Source organism: Chelonia mydas, chromosome 7 (assembly GCF_015237465.2).
Source record: "Chelonia mydas isolate rCheMyd1 chromosome 7, rCheMyd1.pri.v2, whole genome shotgun sequence".
NCBI classification, from domain to species: domain Eukaryota; kingdom Metazoa; phylum Chordata; order Testudines; family Cheloniidae; genus Chelonia; species Chelonia mydas.
The window spans coordinates 123,808,106-123,836,091 of NC_057853.1; the positions used below are offsets into that span (position 1 = coordinate 123,808,106).

Genomic DNA, 27,986 nt, shown 5'->3' on the forward strand with positions numbered 1-27,986 from the left:
ATACACAGGCTAAAGATCCTTCTAACCTGGGACCTTCACTTCCCACAGTTCAGTCCTTGCCCCTCAGGTGTTTCCAGGTGTCTTGTTGCAGGGAGAGAGAGGTCCCCCCCTGATGTCGTTGTCCCCCCTTATATGATCTTCCCACTTGCTGGAAAGCTTTTTCGCTATGATCTGGTCAAACAGTTCCCGTTGTGCAGTGCTGTCTCTGTGAAGTTTCTATTGTGCACAGTCCCTGGGGTAATCCTTGTACCTGTGTGCATTTCCTCAATAAGCCATTAGCATTGTTTGGCATTTTTACTGTTGTACCTGAAAGGCTGCTTGTGGGTGCTTTCAACCTCACAACATGTTTCAGTAACACGTAGATAGCAAACTTTATAACTTCACATACAACAATCACACATACAATCCAATGAGATATTAATGTCTAGCAGATCAAGGTGCCACAAGTCCTCCTTTACTTTTAGAATGATACCTCACAAGACATACTTTCTACAATACATATCCTAATTACATGACAGTGGTGAATATTGGGGTGTCAGGGTATGTCAGTACTAATAAGAGAATGCAGAAGGGGAAGACAAACACTGTCTAGAGTGGAGCTGATTTTAGCCCCAGCCCCACCACTGCCAGAGGGGAAAGTGAAAAGTCCAGCGAGACAGAGGAGGTGCCTTGACACACATGGTGTCTGGAGTGGGATAGTTGACACAGTGGACCATCCCAGGGCAAGGTGAATCATCTCAAAAATGTACAACATAGTGAGGGTGCTGGTGTAGGCCATGGCCGTGCAACAAGAGGCTACCAGGGTCCAGATGGCCACTCAACGGGAGTCGGTATGGCTACAGCAGAAAACAAATCAACTGCTGATGAGCCAGGCAACCCAGGATTGAGCCACCCTGCAGGAGGTCGTGAACCTGCTGAAGGCTCTGACTGCTCTGACACATGGCCATGATGGGACTCAATCCCTAAGGGCCAGAAGTAACCTACCAAACATGACTATGGAAGATGACGTGGAGGCATATCTTTTCACCTTGGAAAAAACAGCCCTTCAGAAGGCCTGGCCACAAGACCAGTGGGCCAGTATCCTTGTCCCTTTCCTGGGAAGCCCAGAAGGCCTACTAGGACATGGCAGCGGAAGCTGCTACAGATTACACCCAACTGAAGGTTGAGGTCCTGGTCAGGTCTGGGATGATAACAACTACAAGGGCCCAGGGGTTCCATGACTGGAGGTATCAGGACAGCAAAGCACTGAGGTCACAACTGTTCGACCTGATTCATCTAATTCGGAAATGGCTGTGCCCCGAGATCCACAACACAGAGATTATAATAGAAGTCTTAGTGTTGGATGGGTTCATGAGAGGACTATCATCAGACCTAAGAGGATGGGTTAGCCAGAATGACTGCTTCTGTTATGAAGATTTGGTTGCACTTGTAAAGAGGCATTTTAATGGTCAGGAAACTTTCTCAGACTACCGGGGAAGAGATGCAGTGGATCAAGAGGCCAGTCCCCATCCTGAAGGCCCAGACTCCTGAAGAGTCAGGCAGAACTAGGTTGGGGAGTAAGGATGCTGGAGAGCGGCCTGAAGCTGCGAAGGGACTTGGGGAGAGAGGGTCGTGGGGTAAGAACCAATAGCTTAAAGAATAGGGGGATGCCCCAAGCTGTGTATAGATGTTATGCTTGTGGAAAACTAGGGCATATAGCAGCCCAATGTCCTAACATTGAGGAGCCTATGCAATGCAGTCTGGGTGATTGTGAAGACCCATGTGGCCTGATCAATCTCATGGGAGTCGTGATGACCCCACATAGATACACACAGCCAGTTAGGATGAATGGCATAGAGACCATTGCATTAGTGAATCCGGAAGTGCCATCATGCTGGTGTTGGGGGAAACCTAGTGGGGCAGAACCAGCTGTCTATGGCCAAATGCACAGGAATAACCTGTGTACGTGGGGCTGTCAGTTACTATCTGACCATCCCTGTACAAATTGATGTTCAGGGGAATGCCACAAGGGTGAGTGTCGGGGGTGGTCTGTGAGCTCCCATATGTGGTCCTCCTATGATGAGACTTCCCAGCGTTTGGAAACTTACTCCTAGTGGATGAGTCAGGAAGGTAGTGACCCCAGGATTGATACTGTAGCAAGCCCTCTCCTAGTTTTCTCTAAATTATCGCAGGACGTATTCTCTGCAGCAGAGAAGCTCTGGAAAACTAGGCAGTAAAGAAGGATAGACAAAAGACTGGGGGACCAGGATCTTGGCCCAGAACCAAAAGGCCGTCCAGCAGGCAGGAGGGTGACTCAGATAGTTGATGAACCGGAAGCTGGACCCAGTTCCGTGGCGACCAATCCTGTGTGTAAAACAGAAATAGGTCCCCTTGAATTTGAACATATTGGGCCCTCATTTAAGAATTTTGGGCAGGACGAAGTCAATGAGCCACTGTACCACAATATTAGAAAAGAGGTAGTTGATGTGAATAGAATCCCGATGAAGAGGAAAGCCAAAGGCCGAGGGCCTAGAGTGGTCCGAAGAGCAAGAAGTGGAGCAGCTTCTGGTACCTCGAAGGCACCAGAGGGCTGTGTTGGACCTAGCCCATAGTCATTTGTTTGGAGGACATCTGGGGTAGATAAGACCCTTGATCGAATCCTGCGGAGGTTCTTTTGGCCAAGAGTTTGTATGGAGGTTTGATATCGCGCCTCCTGCCCGGAATGCCAATTACATGGCCCACAACTGCACTTAAGGGCCTCTTTAGTACCTCTACCAATTATTGAAGGCCTGTTTGAGAGGATAGACCCATTGGAGAAGTCAGCCAGGGGTCATCAGAGTGTGCTTGTTGTTCTGGATTATGCCACCTCGTACGCAGAAGCCGCCCGCCTATGATACACCGTGTCCAAGACAATAGCAAAGGAGTTGATTCAAATTTTCTCTAGGGTACGGATACCCAAAGAGATTTTGACAGATCAAGGAACCCCTATGCGTCAAAACTGATGAAGGATTTGTGTGCGATGCTCCACCTACAGGTCCTATGAAGCTTAGTCTACTGTCCACAGTCTGATGGTCTCATTGAATGCTTTAATAGGACACTGAAGAACATGATATGAAAAGTGGTGAGCCGGGACGGGAAAAATTGGGATACCTTACTACCTTACCTGATGTTTGCAATAACCCAGATTTCCACAGTGTTCCCCCTTCAAGCTGCTATATGGTGGTCATCCCCATGGCATAGAGGACATTGCCAAGGAGGATTGGGAAGAACAGCCTAACCAGGGGAGAAACATAGAATCATAGAATATTAGAATTGGAAGAGACCTCAGGAGGTCATCTAGTCCAATCCCCTGCTCAAAGCAGGACCAACACCAACTAAATCATCCCAGCCAGGGCTTTGTCAAGCCGGGCCTTAAAAACCTCTAAGGATGGAGATTCCACCACCTCCCTAGGTAACCCATTCCAGTGCTTCACCACCGTCCTGGGGAAATAGTGTTTCCTAATATCCAACCTAGACCTCCCGCACTGCAACTTGAGACCATTGCTGCTTCTTCTGTCTTCTGCCACCGAGAACAGCCAAGCTCCATCCTCTTTGGAACTCCCCTTCAGGTAGTTGAAGGCTGCTGTCAAATCCCCCCTAACTCTTCTCTTCTGCAGAACCCCAGTTCCCTCAGCCTCTCCTCGTTAGTAATGTGCCCCAGCCCCCTAATCATTTTCGTTGCCGTCCGCTGGACTCTCTCCAATATGTCCACATCCCGTCTGTAGTGGGGGGACCAAAATTGGATACAATACTCTAGGTGTGGCCTCACAAGTGCCGAATAGAGGGGAATAATCACTTCCCTCAATCTGCTGGCAATGCTCCTACTAATACAGCCCAATATGCCGTTGCCCTTCTTGGCAACAAGGGCACACTGCTGACTCATATCCAGCTTCTTGTCCACTGTAATCCCCAGGTCCTTTTCTGCAGAACTGCTGCTTAGCCAGTTGGTCCCCAACCTGTAGCAGTTCATGGGATTCTTCCTTCCTAAGTGCAGGACTCTGCACTTGTCCTTGTTGAACCTCATCAGATTTCTTTTGGCCCAATCCTCCAATTTGTCTAGGTCACTCTGGACCCTATCCCTACCCTCCAGCATATCTACCTCTCCCCCCAGCTTAGTGTCATCTGTGAACTGGCTGAGGGTGCAATTCATCCCATCATCCAGATCATTAATAAAAATGTTGAACAAAACTGGCCCCAGGACTAACCTCTGGGGACACTCCGCTTGATACCGGCTGCCAACTAGACATCGAGCCGTTGATCACGACCCGTTGAGCCCAACAATCTAGCCAGCTTTCTATCCACCTTATAGTCCATTCATCCAATCCATACTACTTTAACTTGCTGGCGAGAATACTGTGGGAGACCGTATCAAAAGCTTTGTTAAAGTCAAGTGTGACAAAGCTCTGTCCTTGCCTCCGTGGGTCCCGCGTTTCCTGGCAGATTTCGCTAGCCTCAGAGGCTCACCGTGACCCTGCACGTAACCCTTCTCTCTCTAGAGACAAGGGTCACAGTCTACTGAGCCATTTTCATCATAAGCCAGGGAGGGAGGTGAGAAGTTATCCTTCCTTGCACAGTCTCTGTTGTCTCCCAGTCTCAGTGATTAATCAGGGGGCAAAGGTGGAGGCGGGGAGCCTGGGCTCACCCTCTACTCCGGGCTCCAGCCCAGGGACCCTAATAGTATCAGCTATGGTAGCTGACCTTTTAGAAACATGACATGTACAATTCCCTGGGCTACTTCCCCCACCGCAGCCCTCACTTCCTCAAGCTCCACTTCACCCTTACCTCAGGGCCTCCTTCCTTGTGCCTGACATGGTGTGTACTACTCAGCCTCTCCAACAGCACAGCTTCCTCCCACAGCTCCTGACATGCACACCCACCTGACTGACTGGGAGGCTTTTAACTAGTTTCAGCCAGCCCCTGATTGGCTTCAGGTGTCCCAATCAACCTAGCCTTCTCCCTGCCTTCTGGAAAGTTCTTAATTGGCCCCAGGTGTCTTAATTGACCTGGAGCAGCTGCCATTTCACTTATCCTGGTACCAGGGATTTGTTTAGCCTGGAGCTAATATATCTGTCTTCCACTACTTTTCTATAGCCATCTGGCCTTGCCCCGTCACACAAGATATATCACATCCACCACTTTCCCCATATCCACAGAGCCAGTTATCTCATCATAGAAGGCAATCCGGTTGGTCAGGCATGACTTGCCCTTGGTGAATCCATGTTGACTGTTCCTGATCACCTTCCTCTCCTCCAAATGCTTCAAAATGGATTCCTTTAGCACCTGCTCCATGATTTTGCCGGGGACTGAAGCGAGGCTGTAGTTCCCTGGCTTCTCTTTCTTCCCTTTTTTTAAATATGGGCACTATATTTGCCTTTTTCCAATTGTCCGGGATCTCCCCTGATTGCCACGAATTTTCAGAAATAATGGCCAATGGCTCTGCAATCACATCAGCCAACTCCCTCAACACCCTTGGATGCATTAGATCTGGACCCATGGACTTGTGCATGTCCAGCTTTTCTAAATAGTCCTTAACCTGTTCTTTCACCACTGAGGGCTGCTCACCTCCTCCCCATACTGTGTTGCCCAGTGCAGCAGTCTGTGACCTGACCTTGTCTGTGAAGACCGAGGCCAAAAAAGCATTGAGTACTTCAGCTTTTTCCACATCATCTGTCACTAGGTTGCCTCCCCCATTCAGTCAGGGGCCCACACTTTCCCTGACCATGTTCTTGGTGCTAACATATCTGTAGAAACCCTTCTTGTTACCCTTCACATCCCTTGCTAGCTGCAACTCCAGTTGTGCTTTGGCCTTCCTGATTACACCCCTGCATGCTCTAGCAATATTTTTATACTCCTCCCTAGTCATCTGTCCAAGTTTCCACTTCTTGTAAGATTCCTTTTTGAGTTTAAGCTCACCGAAGATTTCACTGTTAAGCCAAGCTGGTCGCTTGCCATATTTGCTGTTCTTTCTGCACGTCAGGATGGTTTGTTCCTGTGCCCTCAATAAGGCTTCTTTAAAATACAGTCAGCTCTCCTGGACTCCTTTTCCCCTCATATTCGCCTCCCTGGGGATCCTGCCCTTCAGTTCCCTAACGGAGTCAAAGTCTGCTTTTTCTGTCCAGGGTCTGTATTTTGCTACTCTTTTCTTCCTTTTATGAGGATCCTGAACTCAACCCTCTCATGGTCACTGCTGCCTAGGTTACCACCCACTTCTGCTTCCCCTACCAATTCTTCCCTGTTTGTGAGGAGCATGGCCCCTAGTTGGTTCGTCCAGCACGTCATTGATCATGTGGTGCAGATGCAGGACCAAATAGCCCAAGTCACTCCCAACATGTGGGAACACCTGGAAAGAGTAAAGGAGGCTCGACAGATCTATTATAATCACCAAGCAAAGGTTCAGAAATTCTGGACAGGAGATCAGATAATGGTGCTAGTACCCACAGCTGAAAGCAAGCTCCTGGTCAGATGGCAGGGGCCCTATGAAGTAATAGAAGCCATCGGAGAGGTTGACTAAAAGATTTTACAGCCCGATTGCCAGAAACAGGAGCAGATCTACCACATCAACATATTGAAACCCTGTCAAGACAGAGAAGCTTATGTGGGCGCCTTAAAGACGCCACCTCAAGAAAATAAACTTCAGGGACAGGTGAGAATATCCATTGAATTGAGCCCTGGACAATGTGCGGAAGTCATCAAAATGATTGAATGCAATAGATCCATTGTTTTCCTTCCTGTAGTCTTACAGAGCCTTTTTGAAATCAGGTTTCAGAGTAACAGATGTGTTAGTCTGTATTTGCAAAAAGAAAAGGAGTACTTGTGGCACCTTAGAGACTAACCAATTTATTTGAGCATAAGCTTTCGTGAGCTACAGCTCACTTCATCGGATGCATACTGTGGAAACTGCAGGAGACATTATATACACAGAGACCATGAAACAATACCTCCTCCCATCCCACTCTCCTACTGGTAATAGCTTATCTAAAGTGATCACTCTCCTTACAATGTGTATGATAATCAAGTTGGGCCATTTCCAGCACAAATCCAGGTTTTCTCACCCTCCGCCCCCCCCCCCCACACAAACTCACTCTCCTGCTGGTAATAGCTCATCCAAACTGACCAGTCTCTTTACAATGTGTATGATAATCAAGGTGGGCCATTTCCAGCACAAATCCAGGTTTTCTCACTCCCACCCCCCCCCCATACACACACAAACTCACTCTCCTGCTGGTAATAGCTCATCCAAACTGACCACTCTCCTTACAATGTGTATGATAATCAAGGTGGGCCATTTCCAGCATAAATCCAAGTTTAACCAGAACGTCTGGGGGGTGGGGGGGTAGGAAAAAACAAGGGGAAATAGGCTACCTTGCATAATGACGTAGCCACTCCCAGTCCCTATTTAAGCCTAAATTAATAGTATCCAATTTGCAAATGAATTCCAATTCAGCAGTTTCTCGCTGGAGTCTGGATTTGAAGTTTTTTTGTTGTAAGATAGCGACCTTCATGTCTGTAATTGCGTGACCAGAGAGATTGAAATGTTCTCCGACTGGTTTATGAATGTTATAATTCTTGACATCTGATTTGTGTCCATTTATTCTTTTACGTAGAGACTGTCCAGTTTGACCAATGTACATGGCAGAGGGGCATTGCTGGCACATGATGGCATATATCACATTGGTGGATGTGCAGGTGAACGAGCCTCTGATAGTGTGGCTGATGTTATTAGGCCCTGTGATGGTGTCCCCTGAATAGATATGTGGGCACAGTTGGCAACGGGCTTTGTTGCAAGGATAGGTTCCTGGGTTAGTGGTTCTGTTGTGTGGTATGTGGTTGCTGGTGAGTATTTGCTTCAGGTTGGGGGGCTGTCTGTAGGCAAGGACTGGCCTGTCTCCCAAGATACACTCTCACAAATCTCACAAATGCAAATTGTAAGGAGAGTGGTCACTTTGGATGAGCTATTACCAGCAGGAGAGTGAGTTTGTGTGTGTATGGGGTTTGGGGGGTGAGAAAACCTGGATTTGTGCTGGAAATGGCCCAACTTGATTATCATACACATTGTAAGGAGAGTGATCACTTTAGATAAGCTGTTACCAGTAGGAGAGTGGGATGGGAGGAGGTATTGTTTCATGGTCTCTGTGTATATAATGTCTCCTGCAGTTTCCACAGTATGCATCCGATGAAGTGAGCTGTAGCTCACGAAAGCTTATGCTCAAATAAATTGGTTAGTCTCTAAGGTGCCACAAGTACTCCTTTTTCTTTTTTTGAAATCAGTTAACCCTAATGCTACCTATAGCCATCACCCACTCATAAACAATTGGAAGTTCCAGCAATATGAATAAAGTAACACAGAACTCCCATTCTTCACAGGGGACATTTTATTTTTGTTATGGCAGTCATTACTACAGTACAGAACACCTATTAAACACTAAGGCTAGTCCTCATGGCACCTATGTCGTAGGGAAGTATCACTATCCTCACTTTATAGATGGGACACTGAGGCACAGAAAAATTAGTTACTTGCCAGGATCACATAGGGAATCTATGGCAGAGCTGGGAATTTGAACTCTGATTTCCTGAGTCCCAGTCCATTGTTGTGGTTAAGGCACTCTTTCCATTTGCTAGGAGTTAAGGGAACTAGAAATTAATGTCAGCAGCATATCTAGTGTACATGCTGTCTGGAAATTTAACATAAACAGTAACATATTCTAAGAGATCGAAACAACTGTTTGGAGCTCAGAAACTAGATGCTGTGGAAAAGAAGATGACTTTTTAAAGGTCCTCAATCCTTTCCAGGGAGCTACTTTAAGAACCCCAATTTCATTTATAGATCTTTCTCTGTATCACATTGAACCTCTGTCTGATTGTTTGTTTTTTATATAAACACATACCCCACAGACCACCCTAGATAGAACAATTCACTGGAACATATTACAGCAAGTAATGGTCGTTAAAGAAAGGAAAAGTGAATTACCACTTCTAGACTTCTTTCCTTCTTGAGAACTGTAGCACTTATCATGCCATATGCAAATAGTTTATTAATGCCTTTTACCATAATTACAGGGCAAAAGCTAAAATCCTTAGCAGGGAACTATACACATGCAGTTTTTCTATAGAATATAGCTAAATGTACATGTTGGATGGTGATCAGTGAATACGGCAGAGGTGCGATATTTAGTTCTGTGGTCATGAGAACAAAAGTAAAGGGAAAAGGTGGGGATGCTACAATTGCTATCAGTCAACTAAAAATTAAAAATAACTAACTTTGCCTTTTCTGCTGCATATCACTGTATTCAACCCTAGCTCCTGTCTCTTTCATTGCATGCTGTTCAGCCTCTAGAGCAGCGGTGGGCAAACTTTTTGGCCCAAGGGCCACATCGGGGTTGCGCAACTGTATGGAGGGCTGGGTAGGGAAGGCTGTGCCTCCCCCAGTGGCCTGGCCCTTGCCCCCTATCTGCCCCCTCCCACTTCCTGCCCCCCTCAGAACCTCCGACCCATCCAACCCTCCCCCCCCCCGCTTCTTGTCCCCTGACCGCCCCCTCCTGGGACCCCCTGCCCCTAACCACCCACTGGAACCCCACCACCTATCTAACCCCCACTGTCCCCTGACTGCCCCAACCCCCGTCCACGCCCCCTGCCCCCTGACAGGTCCCCCGGGACTCCCATGCCTATCGAACCTCCGCCCCGCTCCCTGTCCCCTGACCATGCCCCTCCCGCCCAAGAAACTCCACCCCATCCAGCTGTTTCCTGTCCAATGACTGCCCCCCGGGACCCCCTGCCCCTTATCCAACCCTCCCGTTCCCCACCCCCTTACCATGCCACTCAGAGCAGCAGGAACTCGCAACCCAGCTGGAGCCAGCCACGCCGCCACGCTGCCCAGCAGGAGTGGCGGGCCAGAGTGTTGGTGGCGCGGCAAGGTGAGGCAGCAGGGGAGGGGCCGGTACCACAGAATATCTGGGGGTATCCTATATTTGTTCCTGTATTAGTGGCTTTTTTTTCAAGTTTAACTTTGTCATAGTTCAATGACCCATGTATATTGGCACTCTTGGGAATACCACCTACTGTTACTTAAAGCCTACAGCCTCATAAGATGAGTGCACTGGGAAGCACACAGTGCTCTCTTGCAGTGGAGAATGTTCAGTGCCCAAGTCTGTATAAAGAAGTTCAGTTTCCCAACCTTTTCCGAGTTCCTTTCCCCTGAATTTCAGAGTCCAAGGTTGTATAGAGCTAACTTAACAAATTTCCATTTCAGGGCTCTTTGACAGTCCCCCAGGGTCAGATGATGCGAAGCTCATTGACATATTTTACCCTGGAGATCAGCAGTCTGTGACATTTGGGACCAAATCCCGGGTAGGGATGGGAGGAATGGAAGCCAAGGTAGGAGAAGCTTGAAGCCTGTGCTGCTTTGTTCTTCACAGGGAGAAATCAATGTTCTGCAATGGTATGAGGTTCCATTTACCTTTCTCCTGAGCCCTGTTTTAGGCCCATTTGAATAAAAATGTATTTTACACTATTCTCTTGCATCACATATTGAATTTGACCAGTTTCATCTGCCTCCTTCCTGTTTTGATACATGTTGCCTGCTCCTAAAGGAGGAGATTGGGAGTGTCAAGGTTCCTTCCCCACTCTGAACTCTAGGGTACAGATGTGGGGACCTGCATGCAAGACCCTCTAAGCTTATTCTTACCAGCTTAGGTTAAAACTTTCCCAAGGTACAAACTTTGCCTTGTCCTTGAACCCTATGCTGCCACCACCAAGCGTTTTAAACAAAGAACAGGGAAAGAGCCCACTTGGAGATGTCTTCCCCCAAAATATATCCCTAAGTCCTACACCCCCTCCTGGGGAAGGCTTGATAAGAATCCTCACCAACTGGTACAGGTGAACACAGACCCAAACCCTTGGATCTTAAGAACAATGAAAAATCAATCAGGTTCTTAAAAGAAGAATTTTAATTAAAGAAAAGAATCACCTCTGTAAAATCAGCATGGTAAATACCTTACAGGGTAATCAGATTCAAAACATAGAGAATCCCTCTAGGCAAAACGTTAAGTTACAAAAAGACACAAAAACAGGAATATTCATTCCATCCAGCACATCTTATTTTACCAGCCATTAAAAGGAAATCTAACGCATTTCTAGCTAGATTACTTTCTAACTTAACAGAAGTTCTGAGGCTGCCTTCCTGATCTGTTCCCGGCAAAAGCATCACACAGACAGACCAACCCTTTGTTCTCCCCCCCCTCCAGATTTGAAAGTATCTTGTCCTCTCATCGGTCATTTGGGTCAGGTGCCACTAGGTTACCTTAGCTTCTTAACCCTTTACAGGTGAAAGGGTTTGCCTCTGTCCAGGAGGGATTTTATAGCACTGTATACAGAAAGGTGGTTACCCTTCCCTTTATATTTATGACAGGGAGTTTTAGTCCTCTATATACTTATTTATATTCTATTACAGAAGGATTAAATACCCACCCACACATCTACCCCTTTCCCTTGGTGGGGGTTGGAGGCAACTCCTGAGCCCTCTGGTTCCCCCCCCCACCCCCCCCCACACACACTGGAGATAAGTGGATTGCAGGATCCTTGGGGAAGGGACTTGTTTTTTGCTTCTAAGTGCCATACACATATGACAGTCAAATATCCATTACTATGAATGCATGAGTGTGGTGGATTTCATGAGACATCTAGACAAACTTTGAATGAATGCTGAAAAGGAGTCCATTGTTATGGTTTATATTAATACCAATTACTTTATTAGGTGTTCGGGAGATTTCCTAAAATCTGCAGTAAATGTTGATTATTAGGAAAAAGGCTTAAGTCCAATGCCTCTACAGTACCGTTATCTAAAATGATTTTAGTTCCATATGAAGGGCTGGCTAGATAAGGTGAACTTCAGAGTCTCGATGTATGAATGAAAAGATGGTGTAAAGAGGAGGGTTTTAATGTTAATATAACACAAACTTTGGAGAGCTTATATAAAAATGAATTCCACCTCAACCAAGGGTGTCTATGTCTTCTTGCATAGAACTTAAACTAGGAGCCCAGAGAAAGCTGTCAAGTGCAAAGGAGCACTCATTGTATACAAGGGCACCTGTTGGGGATATCCCTATTTTAAAAGGCAAGTCTGAATCTCCTGGTAAAGGATTGGATTTTAATTACACCTGAAATGATTAGATGAATTGAGATCAGAAGTATGTTCTGGAAAAGCTATACGGTGCCAGAGGAATGGGTTAAATAAAAGTAGACTTGTGATCAAAACAATACTATACATGTCTGTATATTAATGTGAGAATCTTAAAAACAAAAATAAGCAAACTAGACAGTCTAGAAGGTGGAAGAGGAACTTGACATAATAGGCATATGTGAAATGTGGAATCCCCCAAGTCAAGGGGGCACTGTAGTACTGGCCTGTAAATTATGCAGGAAAGTGGCAGAGGCGAGAAAGCAACCATGTATCTGGAAGATTCCATAGAATAAAAGTTTCTTCAATGAGGAGTACCATACACCACAATCTGTAGGGATACAAATACCAAGTAATAATACAAATATACTGGTATGGTTATGCTACTGGCATTCTAATCAGGAAGGGAATGAGGGAGATTAGAGACAATTAAATATAATAAAGCCGTAATAGATGACTTCGATACCATATATGAATAGGGCAGATGTCGCTGTGAGATAAGGTTTCAGAGAAGGCATTTCTTGATACTTTAAACGATTACCCTCTATAGAGTACATGAGGAGAGACTATTCTTGGCTTAGTTCTAAGCAGCGTGCAGGAGCTGGTAAAAGAAGTAATTATAATTGACCCATAATGTAATGTTGACCACTGTATAATTAAATTAAATGCTTTAGAGGGGATCATAGAAAATCCAGCACTGTGACATTAACTTCAGAAAGGAAACTTAAAACAAAAAAATTGAGGAAGCACATCAAAAAGGTCTTAAAATCAAAAGTGAGGAAATTAAAGTCTTCAGACTTGGCATTGGAGCCCCCTGAGCAGAAAAGGAAGGAGGAAGGCAAGAAAAATGAAAACTTAGCCCTAGGGGGACAAACAGCATGAAGTATAGCAGGTGAAACACGGGATAGAAATCAGAGGGCCACAAAGCATTTTGAATAGCAATTACCAAAGGCATAGAAACAACAAGAAATTCTTTATATTGGAAGCAGGAGGCCCATGAGAGAATTGTTGGATCCACTGAACTCCACTGAAGTACAGAAATTTATTAATATTTGCTATTGTTGTGCCTAGGGCCCAACCAAGAACCAGGACCCAATTGTTCTAGACAAACAGAATAGCAGTCATTGCCCCAAAAAGCTTGCAATCTAAATAGACTGCATCATTCTTTATCAGTGGGTGTTGAGATGAAATAAGGTTTCCAAAGATATGTTGCCCAGATGTTAACTATCCAAGATTCCTGAAGGTGTTCAGGAATGAAGTGGCTGAGCTGTTCACAAATGTTCAATCTCTCCTTAAAATAATGTACTCCCTGGAAAATAGTAAATTTTTGTCTTTGCCATTAAAAATTCACTAGCAGCAATTCTGAGAATTAAATACCAATGATCCTCTTATCTGTACCAAGAAAAATTGGCTGAAACTATCATTTGAAAATATAGAACTATAAACACCTAAATCATGACATGATGGAGACAAGCCAGGGTAGCTTCAGCAAAGGAAAAGTATGCCTCTTTAATCTACTAGAATACTTTAAGCATGGTAACAAAATAGTGGATGCAGGAGAAGTTGATAGACTTATCTGTATTTTCAAAAAGCCTTTGACAGAGTTTCTCACTGTAGACTGTTAAGGAAACTTAAACTACAGTCATGAGTTAGAAACTAGCCAAGTAACAGAATACAAAGCAGGAATAAGTGACCTGGTTTCAAAATTAATTACTTAGATTGTGGTACCTCCTATATGTTTCCAAATGTATTAAGAGCAGATGGCCCCTGCTTAAAATTTACAATCTAAAAGACCAAAGATAATCAAGATGGAGATGATTATTAAGAATAGAGTTCAAGAGCCAGGAGAATGCTTGCTAGGTATTGAGATTTTTCCCAGGACTAGCTTTATCCTCCCTTGTAGGTGAAGGCAGCTCTATGGGCCCTCCAAGGTGGCACCTCTGTAGTGATCGCAAATGGAACCCATCCAAAGATCTCTGGCCATGTCATCACAGACATTGTGGAGGGGAAAAAAGTTGGGACTTTTTTTTCAGAGGTAAAACCTGCAGGTAAGTTGGTATTTGGAATTTTGAGATGGGGATTGGGTGGAGGATGATAGAGTGGGGTAGGCTTTCTGGGGGTAATGCTTGCTTTATAGCTGTAAGATAACTGGAAAAATGTGCTTTGAGACCATTGGAAACAGACATTTTTAAAGTTTTTGCAGTGTTGTAGCCTTATTGGTCCCAGGATATTAGAGAGTCAGGTCCTGAAGAAGAGTTGTGTAGTTTGAAATTCTGTCTCTTTCCCCAACAGAAATTGGTCTAGTAAAAGATATTACCTCACCCACCTTGTCTCTCTATTTGTAAAAGTTTGAATGCTGGTCTCCATGTATTCCACTGGATACACATGCTCCATGCAGCTGGGACCAGAAAATGCTAGCAAGTAGTGTCCCTTGGTCTTCACTTCTGCTTTTCTCATGTTCTGTGCCAAGAGTATAAGGGGCAGTGCAGACAGATACCACTCCAGTTCTTTCTTACCATTTCATGGTCTGAGTTGGAATCTCCAGTGTCTGGAACTGATCCTCTTCACCCTTTATTTCCTGTTAATATTTCCAGGTTTTATGTAGCTAGTTGCTATTGTTAGTGGTTTTTATAAGTTTAGATAGTAGTTAGAATCCCTGCCCTAGAGAATGCTCTGATCCCCCAGCGCAGGACTTAGATTATGCCCAGGCTTTAAAAGTTTCATCTCTTGTCCCCACTCCTTTTTGGTTGGCAACAACTGCCTGCACTACCTCTGCTGCCTTAGAGAAGCTCTCATCTCTGCTAAATGCAGTATCTGCTGCTCCTTTCCCAGCTGAATATGTCAGGTTCAAGAACTCTGGCTTTGGAGACCCCAGTCAGGATGGGGGGAAGAACTAGGCCGGGAAGACGCCCTGTACATCAGCTTGAGACATGGAAATGTGCACCTCCTCGCTCAATATCCATTTAGGAGAGGGAACAACTAGAGAAAAATACCCTTCATTTAGGCCGCCTCACAAGAGTAAGAGGCACTCTCATAAGAGAAAAAAGAAAAGGAGTACTTGTGGCACCTTAGAGACTAACAAATTTATTTGAGCATAAGATTTCGCTCACGAAAGCTTATGCTCAAATAAATTTGTTAGTCTCTAAGGTGCCACAAGTACTCCTTTTCTTTTTGCGAATACAGACTAACACGGCTGCTACTCTGAAACCTCTCATAAGAGAAGGGATCCTTCCCTGACCAGGTTGGGTGATCCCTTGTGCTTAGGACACAAGGCCTTAGGTCCTTCTAAGCCTTGTGTCCATGATCTGAAGGAACATAGGAGTAAGACTCCTTCAGTACTGGCAAAATGTGCTTTGAGACCATAGTCATTGACACTGACTACAGTACCAACTAAGACTAAGCCCCGGAAGCTGAAGGACTGTGAACCATCGGTAAATGACCATGCAGTCAGAAGCTTCTTCGCTAGCAGTACCATCACAGCTCCTATAAGGAAACACTGATTATTAAAAAGAAAAGGAGTACTTGTGGCACCTTAGAGACTAACAAATTTATTAGAGCATAAGCTTTCGTGAGCTATAGCTCGCTTCATCGGATGCATACAGTGGAAAATACAGTGGGGAGATTTTATATACACAGAGAACATGAAACAATGGGTGTTACCATACAGACTGTAACAAGAGTGATCAGGAAAGGTGAGCTATTACCAGCAGGAGAGCGGGGGGAGGGGCAGGGGGGAACCTTTTGTAATGATAATCAAGGTGGGCCATTTCCAGCACTTTACAAGAACAGTGGGAGGGGACAGTATCCCCGATAATGTCACGGCACACCTGGTGGCTGAACTTTGTGACTTTGTCCTCACCCATAACTATTTCACGTTTGGGGACAATGTATACCTTCAAATCAGTGACACTGCTATGGGTACTTGCATGGCCCCACAGTATGCCAACATTTTTATGGCTGACTTAGAACAACGCTTCCTCAGCTCTCGTCCCCTAATGCCCTACTCGCGCTACATTGATGACATCTTCATCATCTGGACCATGGAAAAGAAGCCCTTGAGGAATTCCACCATGATTTCAACAATTTCCATCCCACTGTCAACCTCAGCCTGGACCGGTCCACACAAGAGATCCACTTCCTGGACACTACGGTTCTAATAAGCGATGGTCACAAACACCATCCTATACCGGAAACCTAGTGACCGCTATGCTTATCTACATGCCTCCAGCTTTCATCCAGACCACACCACACGATCCATTGTCTACAGCCAAGCTCTAGAATACAACCGCATTTGCTCCAACCCCTCAGACAGAGACAAATACGTACAAGATCTCTATCAAGCATTCTTACAACTACAGTACCCACCTGCTGAAGAAACAGATTGACAGAGCCAGAAGAGTACCCAGAAGTTACCTACTACAGGACAGGCCCAACAAAGAAAATAACAGAACACCACTAGCCATCACCTTCAGCCCCCAACTAAAACTTCTCCAATGCATCATCAAGAATCTACAACCTATCCTGAAGGATGACCTATCACTCTCACAGATCTTGGGAGACAGGCCAGTCCTTGCTTACAGACAGCCCCCCAACCTGAAGCGAATACTCACCAGCAACCACACAACAAAAACACTAACCCAGGACCCTATCCTTGCAACAAAGCCCTTTGCCAACTGTGTCCACATATCTATTCAGGGGACACCATCATAGGGCCTAATAACATCAGCCACATTATCAGAGGCTTGTTCACCTGCGCATCTACAAATGTGATATATGCCATCATGTGCCAGCAATGCCCCTCTGCCATGTACATTGGCCAAACTGGACAGTCTCTACGTAAAACAATACATGGACACAAATCAGACGTCAAGAATTATAACGTTCAAAAACCAGTCGGAGAACACTTCTATCTCTTTGGTCACTCGATTACAGACCTAAAAGTGGCAATTCTTCAACAAAAAAACTTCGAAAACAGACTCCAACGAATTGGAATTAATTTGCAAACTTGATACAATCAACTTAGGCTTGAATAAAGACTGGGAGTGGATGTGTCGTTACACAAAGTAAAACTATTTCCCCTTGTTTATTTCCCCTCCCACTGTTCTTGTAAAGTGCTGGAAATGGCCCACCTTGATTATCACTACAAAAGGTTCCCTCCCGCCCCTCCCCCAGCTCTCCTGCTGGTAATAGCTCACCTTTTCTGATCACTCTTGTTATAGTGTGTATGATAACACCCATTGTTTCATGTTCTCTGTGTATATAAAATCTCCCCACTCTATTTTCCACAGTATGCATCCGATGAAGTGAGCTGTAGCTCACGAAAACTTATGCTCTAATAAATTTGTTAGTCTCTAAGGTGCCACAAGTACTCCTTTTCAATTTACGGATACAGACTAACATGGCTGCTACTCTGAAAACTGATTATTAAGAGTCCCTTTACAGTTTACACCGACTCCAGCAGCCTTTGGCAATGAGACGCAGCCTTCTAAGGCTCCAGTATCCTATGCCGCTCCAGAGAACATTTTCATCCTCCCAGACCTACAGTCTCCCCAACCTTCACCAGGGAGATTATAACATCAGGATGAAGCTCCTCTCCCATTTCATCCTCAGCCATAGCTCCCTGACATCTGTATCGATGACACCACCGATGGAACTGGACTCAATCTTATCTCCGGGAGAGTCGGATATACCAGTAAAACCATTGTTCCCTCTACCGAGGGAGTTCAGCCCAGACAGGGTGTGGAAAGTCTCCCACTACTTCTCTCATCTGTCCTAGTGGGGACCCCCTCCTTGGGACCAGTAGCACCCAATGCCTTGGGATCACTTCAAATTGTTGACCCCTCATATTGGCCTTACTGGGGACTAAGGGACCTGTGGCATGGCACCTAATGTATGTGCAATGCAGTTAGGAGTCTTACCACCCCTTCCCTCCAGGAGGCCAACTGAACCTATGAAAGAGGATGGAAGACTAACCAGATCTGCTGGTAATGACAGATATTTCATCTTCCTTGCCCAGTGAGGTGATTGCTCCTGCCGCTCTCCTTTGGACAACCACAAACAGTTCCAAGAGCTGCCTTGGAGAAGAGCAGAAGAGCTCCAAATCCCCTTAAAGGAGGTCCAGGACTCATTACACAAGCTCCTGGTCATCCTGTAGCCTATGGGATCTAGCTGATTAGCACTCCCAGTTCAGTGAGGCCATACTGGAACTGGCAAGACCAGTGTGGTGCAAATACCAGCTACCTGTGCTCCTACCCCCTAAGAAGGCTTAGGGAGTGGAGTTCTTGTTCTCCCACCCTGTCCTGAGCTCCCTTGTCATCTGAGCAGTCACAGAAAGGTCCAGATGATAACACCCAAGGACCACCCCCATGGATAAGGAAGCCAAGTATTTAGACTTTATGGGGAGAAAGGTGTCTGCTTCAAGTTTAAAATTTCCAATTATCAGGCTCTCCTGGCCAAATGTTTTTTTTGTTTGTTTTGTTTTTTAAATGCATTCTACATTCTAAAGACAAGTTACCCCAGGAGGTTAGAATCTTCCCATAGAAGATTCCTCAGATTTCAGTCACTATAGCAATTGCACCTCAGCACATCTCAGATGGGACAGTTCTCCCATCTTCCTGTATCTAGACAACTGGCTTCTTACAGGCATGATATGTCCAGAAGTCATAGCATCGACCTTATTGATGCTTTGTCTCCTAGCATATCTTGGAATCTCTGAAACTGGAAAAGTCTATTCTGACTCCGACCTAGGCTGTAACTTTCATAGGAGAAACCTTAGACTCAGTCAGGGCAAAGGCATATCTGCCTATGTACAGATTCCAAGCCAAAAGCAAACTGATAGATCAGGTTATGCACAACCCTTGGACATGGTCTCAATTTGCCTTACTCTTTTAGATCACATGGTGTCATGTACTTGCATAATGCTGTTCACCAGTCTCCACTTCTGCTACCTGCAGGTTTAGCTTCTAACAGTATATATACACGCCAAGAAAACACAGCATGTACACTGTAGTAACAATCCCCATCAAGCTAAAAACCTCTCTGACCTGGTGGAAAGACTCCGCACGCATGGTCAGTCCTTTCCTATCCACCACACCCGACAGGAGAATAATCACAGACACCTTTTCGTTAGGGTGAGTGGTTCACTTGGATGATCGCACAGCACAGGGCATTTGAACGCCCTTAGAAACCAGAATGCACATACATCTTCTGGAACTCAGAGCAGTCTGAGAAGCATGCATGGGCATTTTTATCATTAATGCAGACTCATCATGTTCTCATCTCAGATAACCCAACAACTGTATTCTACATAAACAGGGACACCCAAGATCCATTCCCCTGAGTATAGAAATGGTCAGTTTATGAAACTGACATATATCACAGGAACCCAGAACACTTTGGTAGACAACTTCAGCAGTCAATTTGCTACTAACTGCGAGTGGGAGCAGCACAGCTCAGTGGTGAACAGTATCTTCGCTCAGTGGGGAACACCTACTTGTTACCTGTTCAACTCCCAATCAAACGAGCTCAGGGCCAGTCCTCAAGAGGTGATGGTCTCCTACTCCCTTGGACAGTCCATTTGAACTGTGCCTTTCCTCCTAGCGCTCTGCTTTCTCAAGTCCCACAAAAGATTAGACAGGACCGAGCACAAGTCATTTTAATTGCGCCCAAATGGCCAAGGCAGTTCTGGTTCCCTGGTCTCATGCATGTGTGACCATTATGATCATTTAGTCTGACCTTCTGCAGACTACAGACCATATACCTTCACCTAGTGATTAGCCTATGTGTGGCTGAACTAGAACATATCTTTTAGAAAGACATTCAGCTTTGATTTAAGGGACTTCAGGTGGTGGTGAACTTGTCGTATTCCTTGGTGATCTGTTCCAACAGTTATCCTTACCATTTAAAACTTTGTCTTATTTCCATTTTGAACTTTACTTACTTCAACTTCCAGCCATTGTAGCATGTTTTGCCTTTGGCTGCTAGATTAATCTTCTGGATAGGAGCTCTCCCTATTTAACTAATAGACCATGATTTAAATTGCCTTTTCACCTTCTCGTCAATTAGCTAAATAGACTGAGCCCCTCAAGTTTCTCATCTTAAGGCCTGTTTTCCAGAGCATGATTCATTTTGGGAGCTCTTCTCTGAAACTTCTGCAATATGGACACCAGAACTGGGCCCATTATTTGAATAGTAGTCTTGCCAATGCTCTATAGAGAGGTAATATAGTCTCCCAATCCTACTTGATATTCATAGAATCATAGAATAGATTCCAGGAGTCCTGATGGTCTCCTTTGCACCAACCCCCAGTCAACACTCTGCTTTGTTACATCTAATTAGGAATGATAGAGACTTGGCATAAGAAAAGAGGTGCTTTTTGGCGTGAGAGATATTATCTGGGTAGGTCGAGAAATGAAATTATTTATAATGTTAGAAACTTGTAGGCTCTGAGCAAGTGGGTTGCTGGGTTGGGACACTGTAATAGATTGGGAAGACTAGACTATCTGCTTTTGGATTATTTTCAATTGTGGATTTTGTTTACAGGCTTTATAGCATCTTATGGTACTGGATTTACTTAGAAATAATTTTCCGCCTTTTCATTTTTGCTTATGGATCCTCAAGTTTGTGTGTATGTGTGTTCGTTCCTGATGTAACTTCTTTGCATCAGAACATAAATTTGCTTCCTGAATGTGCATTTTTACCTGAATACATGTGAGCCACATGTTTACTTTCTCATGCGTTGTGGGGTAAGATAGGAGGGTTTTGACCATTGTTACTTTCTCATCTGTTTGGGTTTGTGTGTGAGGGGTGTGTTTGACTTTAACATGCTCTGAGCTTGGGGCATGGATGATGTGAACTGCACAAACTCTTGTGGTTTTCAGGCCCTACAGTAGAGCAGCAAGGTGAAATGGCTCGAGCTGGAGGCAGGACCCTAGCGGCGCTACAGCCTGAACAGGTAATATGCCAATGTGGCTTCATTTATGTATTAGAACTTACAGTTACACTGCATGTTTCACAATAAATACCTAAGACGGGTTCCTGCCCCAAAGAGCTCATATTCTCACCTGTCTGTCAGTCTGTCATTTAGATTGTAACATACCGCATGAGAGGGAGGGGTGAAGAAGGATGTGGTCTACTGAAATGTAATTAGGAAATTTTGTACATTTGAACCATCAGGTTTATATGGATCTAATTATTTTAAATGCAGGTATTGGCATGTAGAGGATGCCACAGAAGAGTTATTGGAGTGAGCTGCCCCAATTGCTGTTAGTGAGAGGATACTTAAACTGCCCAAAAGGGAGCAGCTGCATGCGATCTACCATTCAGTTTACCACCGCATTGCAGCTGGGTTGGGTAGAGGGAGGCACTATGTAGAGCAGTGGTTCTCAAAGCCAGTCCGCCGCTTGTTCAGGGAAAACCCCTGGTGGGCCGGACCGGTTTGTTTACCTGCAGCGTCCGCAGGTTTGGCCGATCGCGGCTTCCCTTGGCCGCGGTTCACCGCTCCAGGCCAGTGGGGTCTGCGGGAACCGGCTTGGCCAAGGAACAGTGGCAGCCAGTGGGAGCTGCGATCGGCTGAACCTGCGGACACGGCAGGTAAACAAACTGGTCTGGCCTGCCAGGGGCTTTCCCTGAAGAAGCGGCGGACCGGCTTTGAGAACCACTGATGTAGAGCAAGGCAGCTGCTGACACAGAGGCAGGGGGCATCTTGTTGTTGGTTAGGCAGGAAAGCAGAGACCTGCCAGGCAAAATACAGAAAAGGCCAGAAGCCAGAACTGCAGGCTGAACTGTGTAGTCCAACCAGTAGCAAGGGGTAAACTATGAACAGGTAGCTGTCTGAGGTATGCTGGAGGCCAAGTGCAGGAGCCAGAGAAGAAAGAGTCCAGAGGTATTAAATAACAAGTGGGGGTTGGGGAGACCACGAGCCTGAGTACCCTGAGTCACTTGGCTTCTATGATAACCATACAGGATTTATTTTCTGTCTGCAGAGAGCAGAGATTATTTATCATCTAGCTGACCTGTTAACTGACCAGAGAGAAGAAATTCTATTGGCCAATAAAAAGGACTTGGAAGAGGCTGAAAGTAAAGGTAATGTATTAATGGAGCTAGTAAGCTTAAATATATGTAGATGTCGTGCATCTATGTGGGTTTGAACAGAAGGAGAAAAGTGGGATGGGAACTCTGATTCAGGGGTTGAGGGATTTGGGAACTAACTTTCATAGTGTAATGACTGTCATCTTGGTTGTCACAGAGGGTCAAGCCTGGGATCTTGAGAGCTGAAACCATGAGTCCCTACAGCTTGGGCTAAAGGACAAGGTCCCCCAGCAGGGCGCTGTAGAAGATTCATGTCCTCTGGATCAGACAGAGGGCTTGTAACACACTGAACAGTACATGATAAAAACTGATTAGTGCTCCAGGTTGTCAGGAGAGAGAGTCTGGCTGTGGAAATGCATGTAGTGAGCACCTCGTGTTTCATTGCAGTGACTACTCTGGTCTCTTTCTGGCTTTGTTAAAACAGTATGTTCTGCCCCTGTCGGAGAGAGTACTTTGTCTCCTCTTGTGGTCAAGCTGCGTGTGATTGATGATGTGTTCCAAAAAGAGAGACATCCACTTCTTAACAAGGAAGTGTCTATTGTATTCAGGCTGCTTGTATCATAAACTTCATTCTGGTATATCAGATTAATGCATTGAAAAGTCTTGGAGGGCATTTTGGGTGGGGGACGATGCACAATGTGACAGCTTACTCCTGTGTTCTTTTCAAAGGATGTTCAGAGTGACCTGCAAAGGGGGGAAATGGGCTTGTGCCTGGTTTTGTTTCTTTATGGTGTTTTGTAACAGGGGCAATGGCCACTTAAATGAAATTGGGTCCAGCTCTCCTGCTCCAAGTCCATGTGTGCTCCAGGTTAATATAACGAGGAGGACAGGCTGCCCTAGGGAGTTATAAATGAGTGGGAAAGTTCAGAATCCATAGACAGATAGGGAGCTCAGAACTTGGAGTCCTGAGTCCAAAGAGTAGAGAGCTCAGAAGAAGAGCAGTGCTTCAGGGAGGGGATGCCCCTGAAGGAGGGATGTTGAGAGTTCCCTAGTTGTGCAGTGAATCCAGATCAGGCTGGTGAAAGCAGAATAAACTCTGGCAAGTGAAGTGTACAAGTATAATTAGGCAGACCAAAAAGGAATTTGAAGAGGAACTAGCAAAATACACACATAACAGCAAAAAAAATTTTGTATAAAAGAAGCAGAAAGCCTGCCAAACAATCAGTGGAGCCACTGGGTGATCAAGGTGGTAAAGGAGCACTCAAGGAAGACAAGGCCGTTGCAGAGAAGCTAAATGAATTCTTTGCATCAGTCTTCACTGCAGAGGATATGAGGGAGATTCCCACCCCTGAGCCATTCTTTTTAGGTGCCAAATCTGACCTATCCCAGATTGAGGTTTCAGCAGAAAAGGTTTTTGGAACAAATAGATAAATTAAACAGTGGTATGTCACCAGGACCAGATGGTATTCACCAAGAGATGTGAAAGAAACACAAATATGAAATTGCAGAACTACTAACTTTGGTATGTAACCTATCACTTAAATCGGCCTCTATACCGGATGACTGGAGGATAGCTAATGTGCAGTGCATCCCATTCATGTGAATGTGCAAGGGCCATCTTGAACTCTGGGTACAGGTGTGTTATCTTTGTTTCTTGCCCTATGGAAAGAATCACATTCAGAACATGCTCAAGAAGGCATAGAAGGCCAAAGGAATTGCCCTGTTTAGAAGAGATTTGAGATTGGTTATTCAGCTCATGAGCAGAAAATTGACAGGCAAAAGAAGCAAGGTGGCTACTTGATCCAGTATTCTTATTTCTAACAAAACATAAGCTCAGTCTCTGGGTGTCTAATGATTAAGCCTTGGCAGAAGAATCCTCAATTCAGTGGTATCTATCCAACTTATGGAAGTAGCTTTTTTTTGTGCTGGCTATTTCCAGTAAGTAAAAACATAGTAAGAGGACCCCTCCCCACCCCCCAAGCCATCATGGCTAAGCAACAATGTAAAAGAAGTGGTTGGAGACAAGGGCATCCTTTAAGATTTGAAATCAAATACTCCTGAGGAAAATAGAAAGGAACATAAACTCTGGCAACTCAAGTTTAAAAGTATAATTAGGCAGGCCAAAAAAGAATTTGAAGAGCAGCTAGCCAAAGACTGAAAAACTGACTGAAAAAAATTAAGTACATCAAAAGCAGGAAGCCTGCCAAACAGTCAGTGCTAAAAGAGCACTCAAGGAAGATACGGCCATTGTGGAGAAGCTAAATGAATTCTTTGCATCAGTCTTTGCTGCAGAAGATGTGAGGGAACTTCCCACACCTGAGCTATTCTGTTTAGATCAGCGGTTCTCAAACTTTAGCAACCTGAGGATCCCCATTTTGATTTAAACTTTTTTGCGGATCCCCAAGCTCCCCTGCTCAGCTCCAGTCCACGCCCCCACTCAACCCCTTCCCCAAATCCCCACCCCACCTCTTCCCACCCCCACTCCACCCGTCTCGCCTCTTCCCCACCCCTTTCCACTCCCTCCCCCGAGCACGCCCCATCCCTGAACCTCCCCCTCCCTCCCAGCGCCTCCTACATGCTGCTGAACAGCTATTCCATGGTGTGCAGGAGGCGCTGGGAGGGAGGGGGAGGAATTGATCAGTGGAGCCGGTGGACCCCCCTGGAGTACCTGGGGGCCCGCGGACCCCAGTTTGAGAAACACTGGTTTAGGTGACAGATCATAGAATCACAGAAGATTAGGGTTGGAAGAGACCTCAGGAGGTCATCTAGTCCAATCCTCAGCTCAAAGCAGGATCTGAGGAACTGTCTCAGATTGAAGTGTCCACAGTGGAGGTGTTGGAACAAATTGATAAATTAAACAGTCAGAGGTCATCAGGACCAGATGGGATTCACCCTAGAGTTTTGAAGGAAACTCAAATATAAAATTGCAGAACTACTGACTCTGGTATGTAACCTATCAATTAAATCAGCCTCTGTCCCAGATGACTAGAGGCAGGGTGGATAAAAATCAATGATTTTTTTTAAATAAAAAAAAAATAGGATTTTTTTTATTTAAATCGGATTTTTTTTTGATAAAATGCTTTTTGAGGAAAAAACCTATCTAAAGATAGTTTTAATTAAGATACATTATAGCTCAAAGATATTGCCTCATGGAATAGGGATTATAAATTCTAATTCTATAGAATGAGACAATATATTCATGTAATGTTTAAGAAAAGTTTTGTAAATGAGTTCCAATAGTTCATGTATTAGGGACCCAATCTTATGGGGTTCCAGGGACTTCTGTATAGATTATTTAGGTTACTCTTTCTATCTACCCAGTGGGACTCAGTGCTAAGTCTAGAAGATACCATCAGAGATGCTTAATTTTGCAGTTCTTAGACTGTGAATTTGTGTCTCCAGAGATAACATGCTTGTTAACAGCAAAAATGTTTTTAAATTAAGAAATAAATAATATATAGATGTGAGAAATAACAGACCTCAACCCTATTGTCCCTCTGCAAGTTTGTGTACACAGAGTCAATCCCTTATCTCTCTCTAAAAGTGCAACGTTTCAAAAAGTTCAATGAGTAGAAGATTGTTGGGGGCAAAATAGATCTGGACAAGGAGATGAAGTCTGGAGATAAATGTGAGACGGGAGGGACGGGCAGTAGAAGCAAAAGTGAAACTGTTTGAGCAGCATATTCCAGAAGTCTTGAGGTCTTTCTGAGTGTAGTCTTCATTGATTTGAGATCTACCATACCATTCTCTCACTAGAAGGAAAAACCTATAATGGCAGCAGGCTGTAAAAAAGACGGTCTCATCTATCTCTGAGTTGTGAAGTATACGTATTAAGGTTATAACAACCAACAAGAATGCACTATTATGTATCAAGTATCAGAGGGGTAGCCATGTTAGTCTGGATCTGTAAAAGCGGCGAAGAGTCCTGTGGCACCTTGTAGACTAACAGACATATTGGAGCATAAGTTTTCGTGGGTGAATACCCACTTCTTCAGATGCATGTAGTGGAAATTTCCAGAGGCAGGTATAAATATGCAGAAATAAATATTTCTACTTTTATGTAGAAATCCATGATTAAATCATGATTTAAATCAAATCCACCCTGACTAGAGGATAGCTAATGTGATTCTATAATAGTCTATTATACCAATTTTTTTTAAAAGGCTCCAAAGGCGATCCTGGCAATTATAGAGTAGTAAGCCTACTGCAATACCATGCAAATTGGTTGAAACTGTAGGAAAGAAAAGAATTAATAGAGACACAGATGAAGAGTCCTACAAAAAGTAGAAACTAGGTCAAATTACAAAGGATGAATATAAACAAATAACACAAGTATGTAGGGGAAAAATTAGAAAGGCCAAGGCACAAAAAGAGATTAAACTAGCTAGATACATAAAGGGTAACAAGAAAACATTCCACAAATACATTAGAATCAAGAGGAAGACCAAGGACAGGGTAGGCCCATTACTCAATGATGGGGGGAAAAACAACAACAGAAAATGTGGAAATGGCAGAAATGCTAAATTACTGTTTTTGTTTCTGTTTTCACCAAAAAGGTAGTCGCAATTAGACATCTAACATAGTGAATGCCAGTGAAAATGAGGTAGGATCAGAGGCTAAAATAGGGAAAGAACAAGTTAAAATTTACTTAGACAAGTTAGATGTCTTCAAGTCACCAGGGCCTGATGAAATGTATCCTAGAATACTCAAGGAGCTGACTGAGGAGATATCTAAGCCATTAGCGATCCATCTTTGAAAAGTTATGGAACATGGGAGAGATTCCAGAGGGCTGGAAAAGGGCAAATACAGTGCCCATCTGTAAAATGGGAAATAAGGACAACCCGGGGAATTACAGACCAGTCAGCTTAATTTCAGTACTCGGAAAAATAATGGAGCAAATAATTAAGCAATTTGTGAACACCTAGAAGATAATAAGGTGATAAGTAATAGTCAGCATGGATTTGTCAAGAACAAATCATGTCAAACCAACCAAACAGCTTTCTTTGAAAGGGTAACAAGCCTTGTGGATAGGGGGTAGTGGTAGATGTTGTATATCTTGGCTTTACTGAGGCTTTTGATACTGTCTTGCGTGACCTCCTCATAAACTAGGGAAATACAACCTAGCTGGAGCTACTATAAGGTGGGTGCATAACTGGTTGGTTGGAAAACCATTCCTAGAGACTAGTTATCAGTGGTTCACAGTCAAGCTGGAAGGGCATATTGAGTGGGGTCCCGCAGGAATCAGTTCTGGGTCTGGTTCGGTTCAGTATTTTCATCAATGATTAAGCATACTCTCTATACCATTATCTAAAAGTTTGCAGACAATACCAAGCTGGTGGGGGTTGCAAGTGCTTTGGGAGGATAGGATTAAAATTCAAAATGTTCTGGAAAAACTGGAGGAATGGTCTGAAGTAAATAGGATGAAATTCAATAAGGACTAATGCAAAGTACTACACTAAGGAATAATCAGTTGCACACATAGAAAATGGGAAATGACTGCCTAGAAAGGAGTACTGTGGAAAGGGATCTGGGAGTCATAGTGGATCACAAGCAAAATATGAGTCAACAGTATAATATTGTTGCAAAAAAAGCAAACATCATTCTGGGATATAATGGCAGGAGTGTTGTAAGCAAGACATGAGAAATAATTCTTCCTCTCTACTCTGTGCTCATTAGGCCTCAATTGGAGTATTGTGTCCAGTTCTGGGTGCCACATTTCGGGAAAGGTGTGAACGAATTACAGAGAGTCCAGAGAAGAGCAACAAAA

The 27,986-nt window shown here is 44.6% G+C and overlaps 1 protein-coding gene across 11 annotated transcripts in view; it reads left to right on the forward strand.

The window, feature by feature from the left end:
* ALDH18A1 (aldehyde dehydrogenase 18 family member A1) overlaps positions 1–27,986 on the forward strand; it is a 122,952-nt gene that overhangs the window by 63,353 nt on the left and 31,613 nt on the right. For all 11 annotated transcript variants that reach the window (XM_037904107.2, XM_043551153.1, XM_043551155.1 and 8 more), the window contains 4 exons: positions 10,265–10,389; positions 14,094–14,238; positions 21,070–21,143; positions 22,174–22,273. In XM_037904107.2, the coding sequence (XP_037760035.1) occupies positions 10,265–10,389; positions 14,094–14,238; positions 21,070–21,143; positions 22,174–22,273 (444 nt within the window). The remainder of the gene's footprint in view (positions 1–10,264; positions 10,390–14,093; positions 14,239–21,069; positions 21,144–22,173; positions 22,274–27,986) is intronic.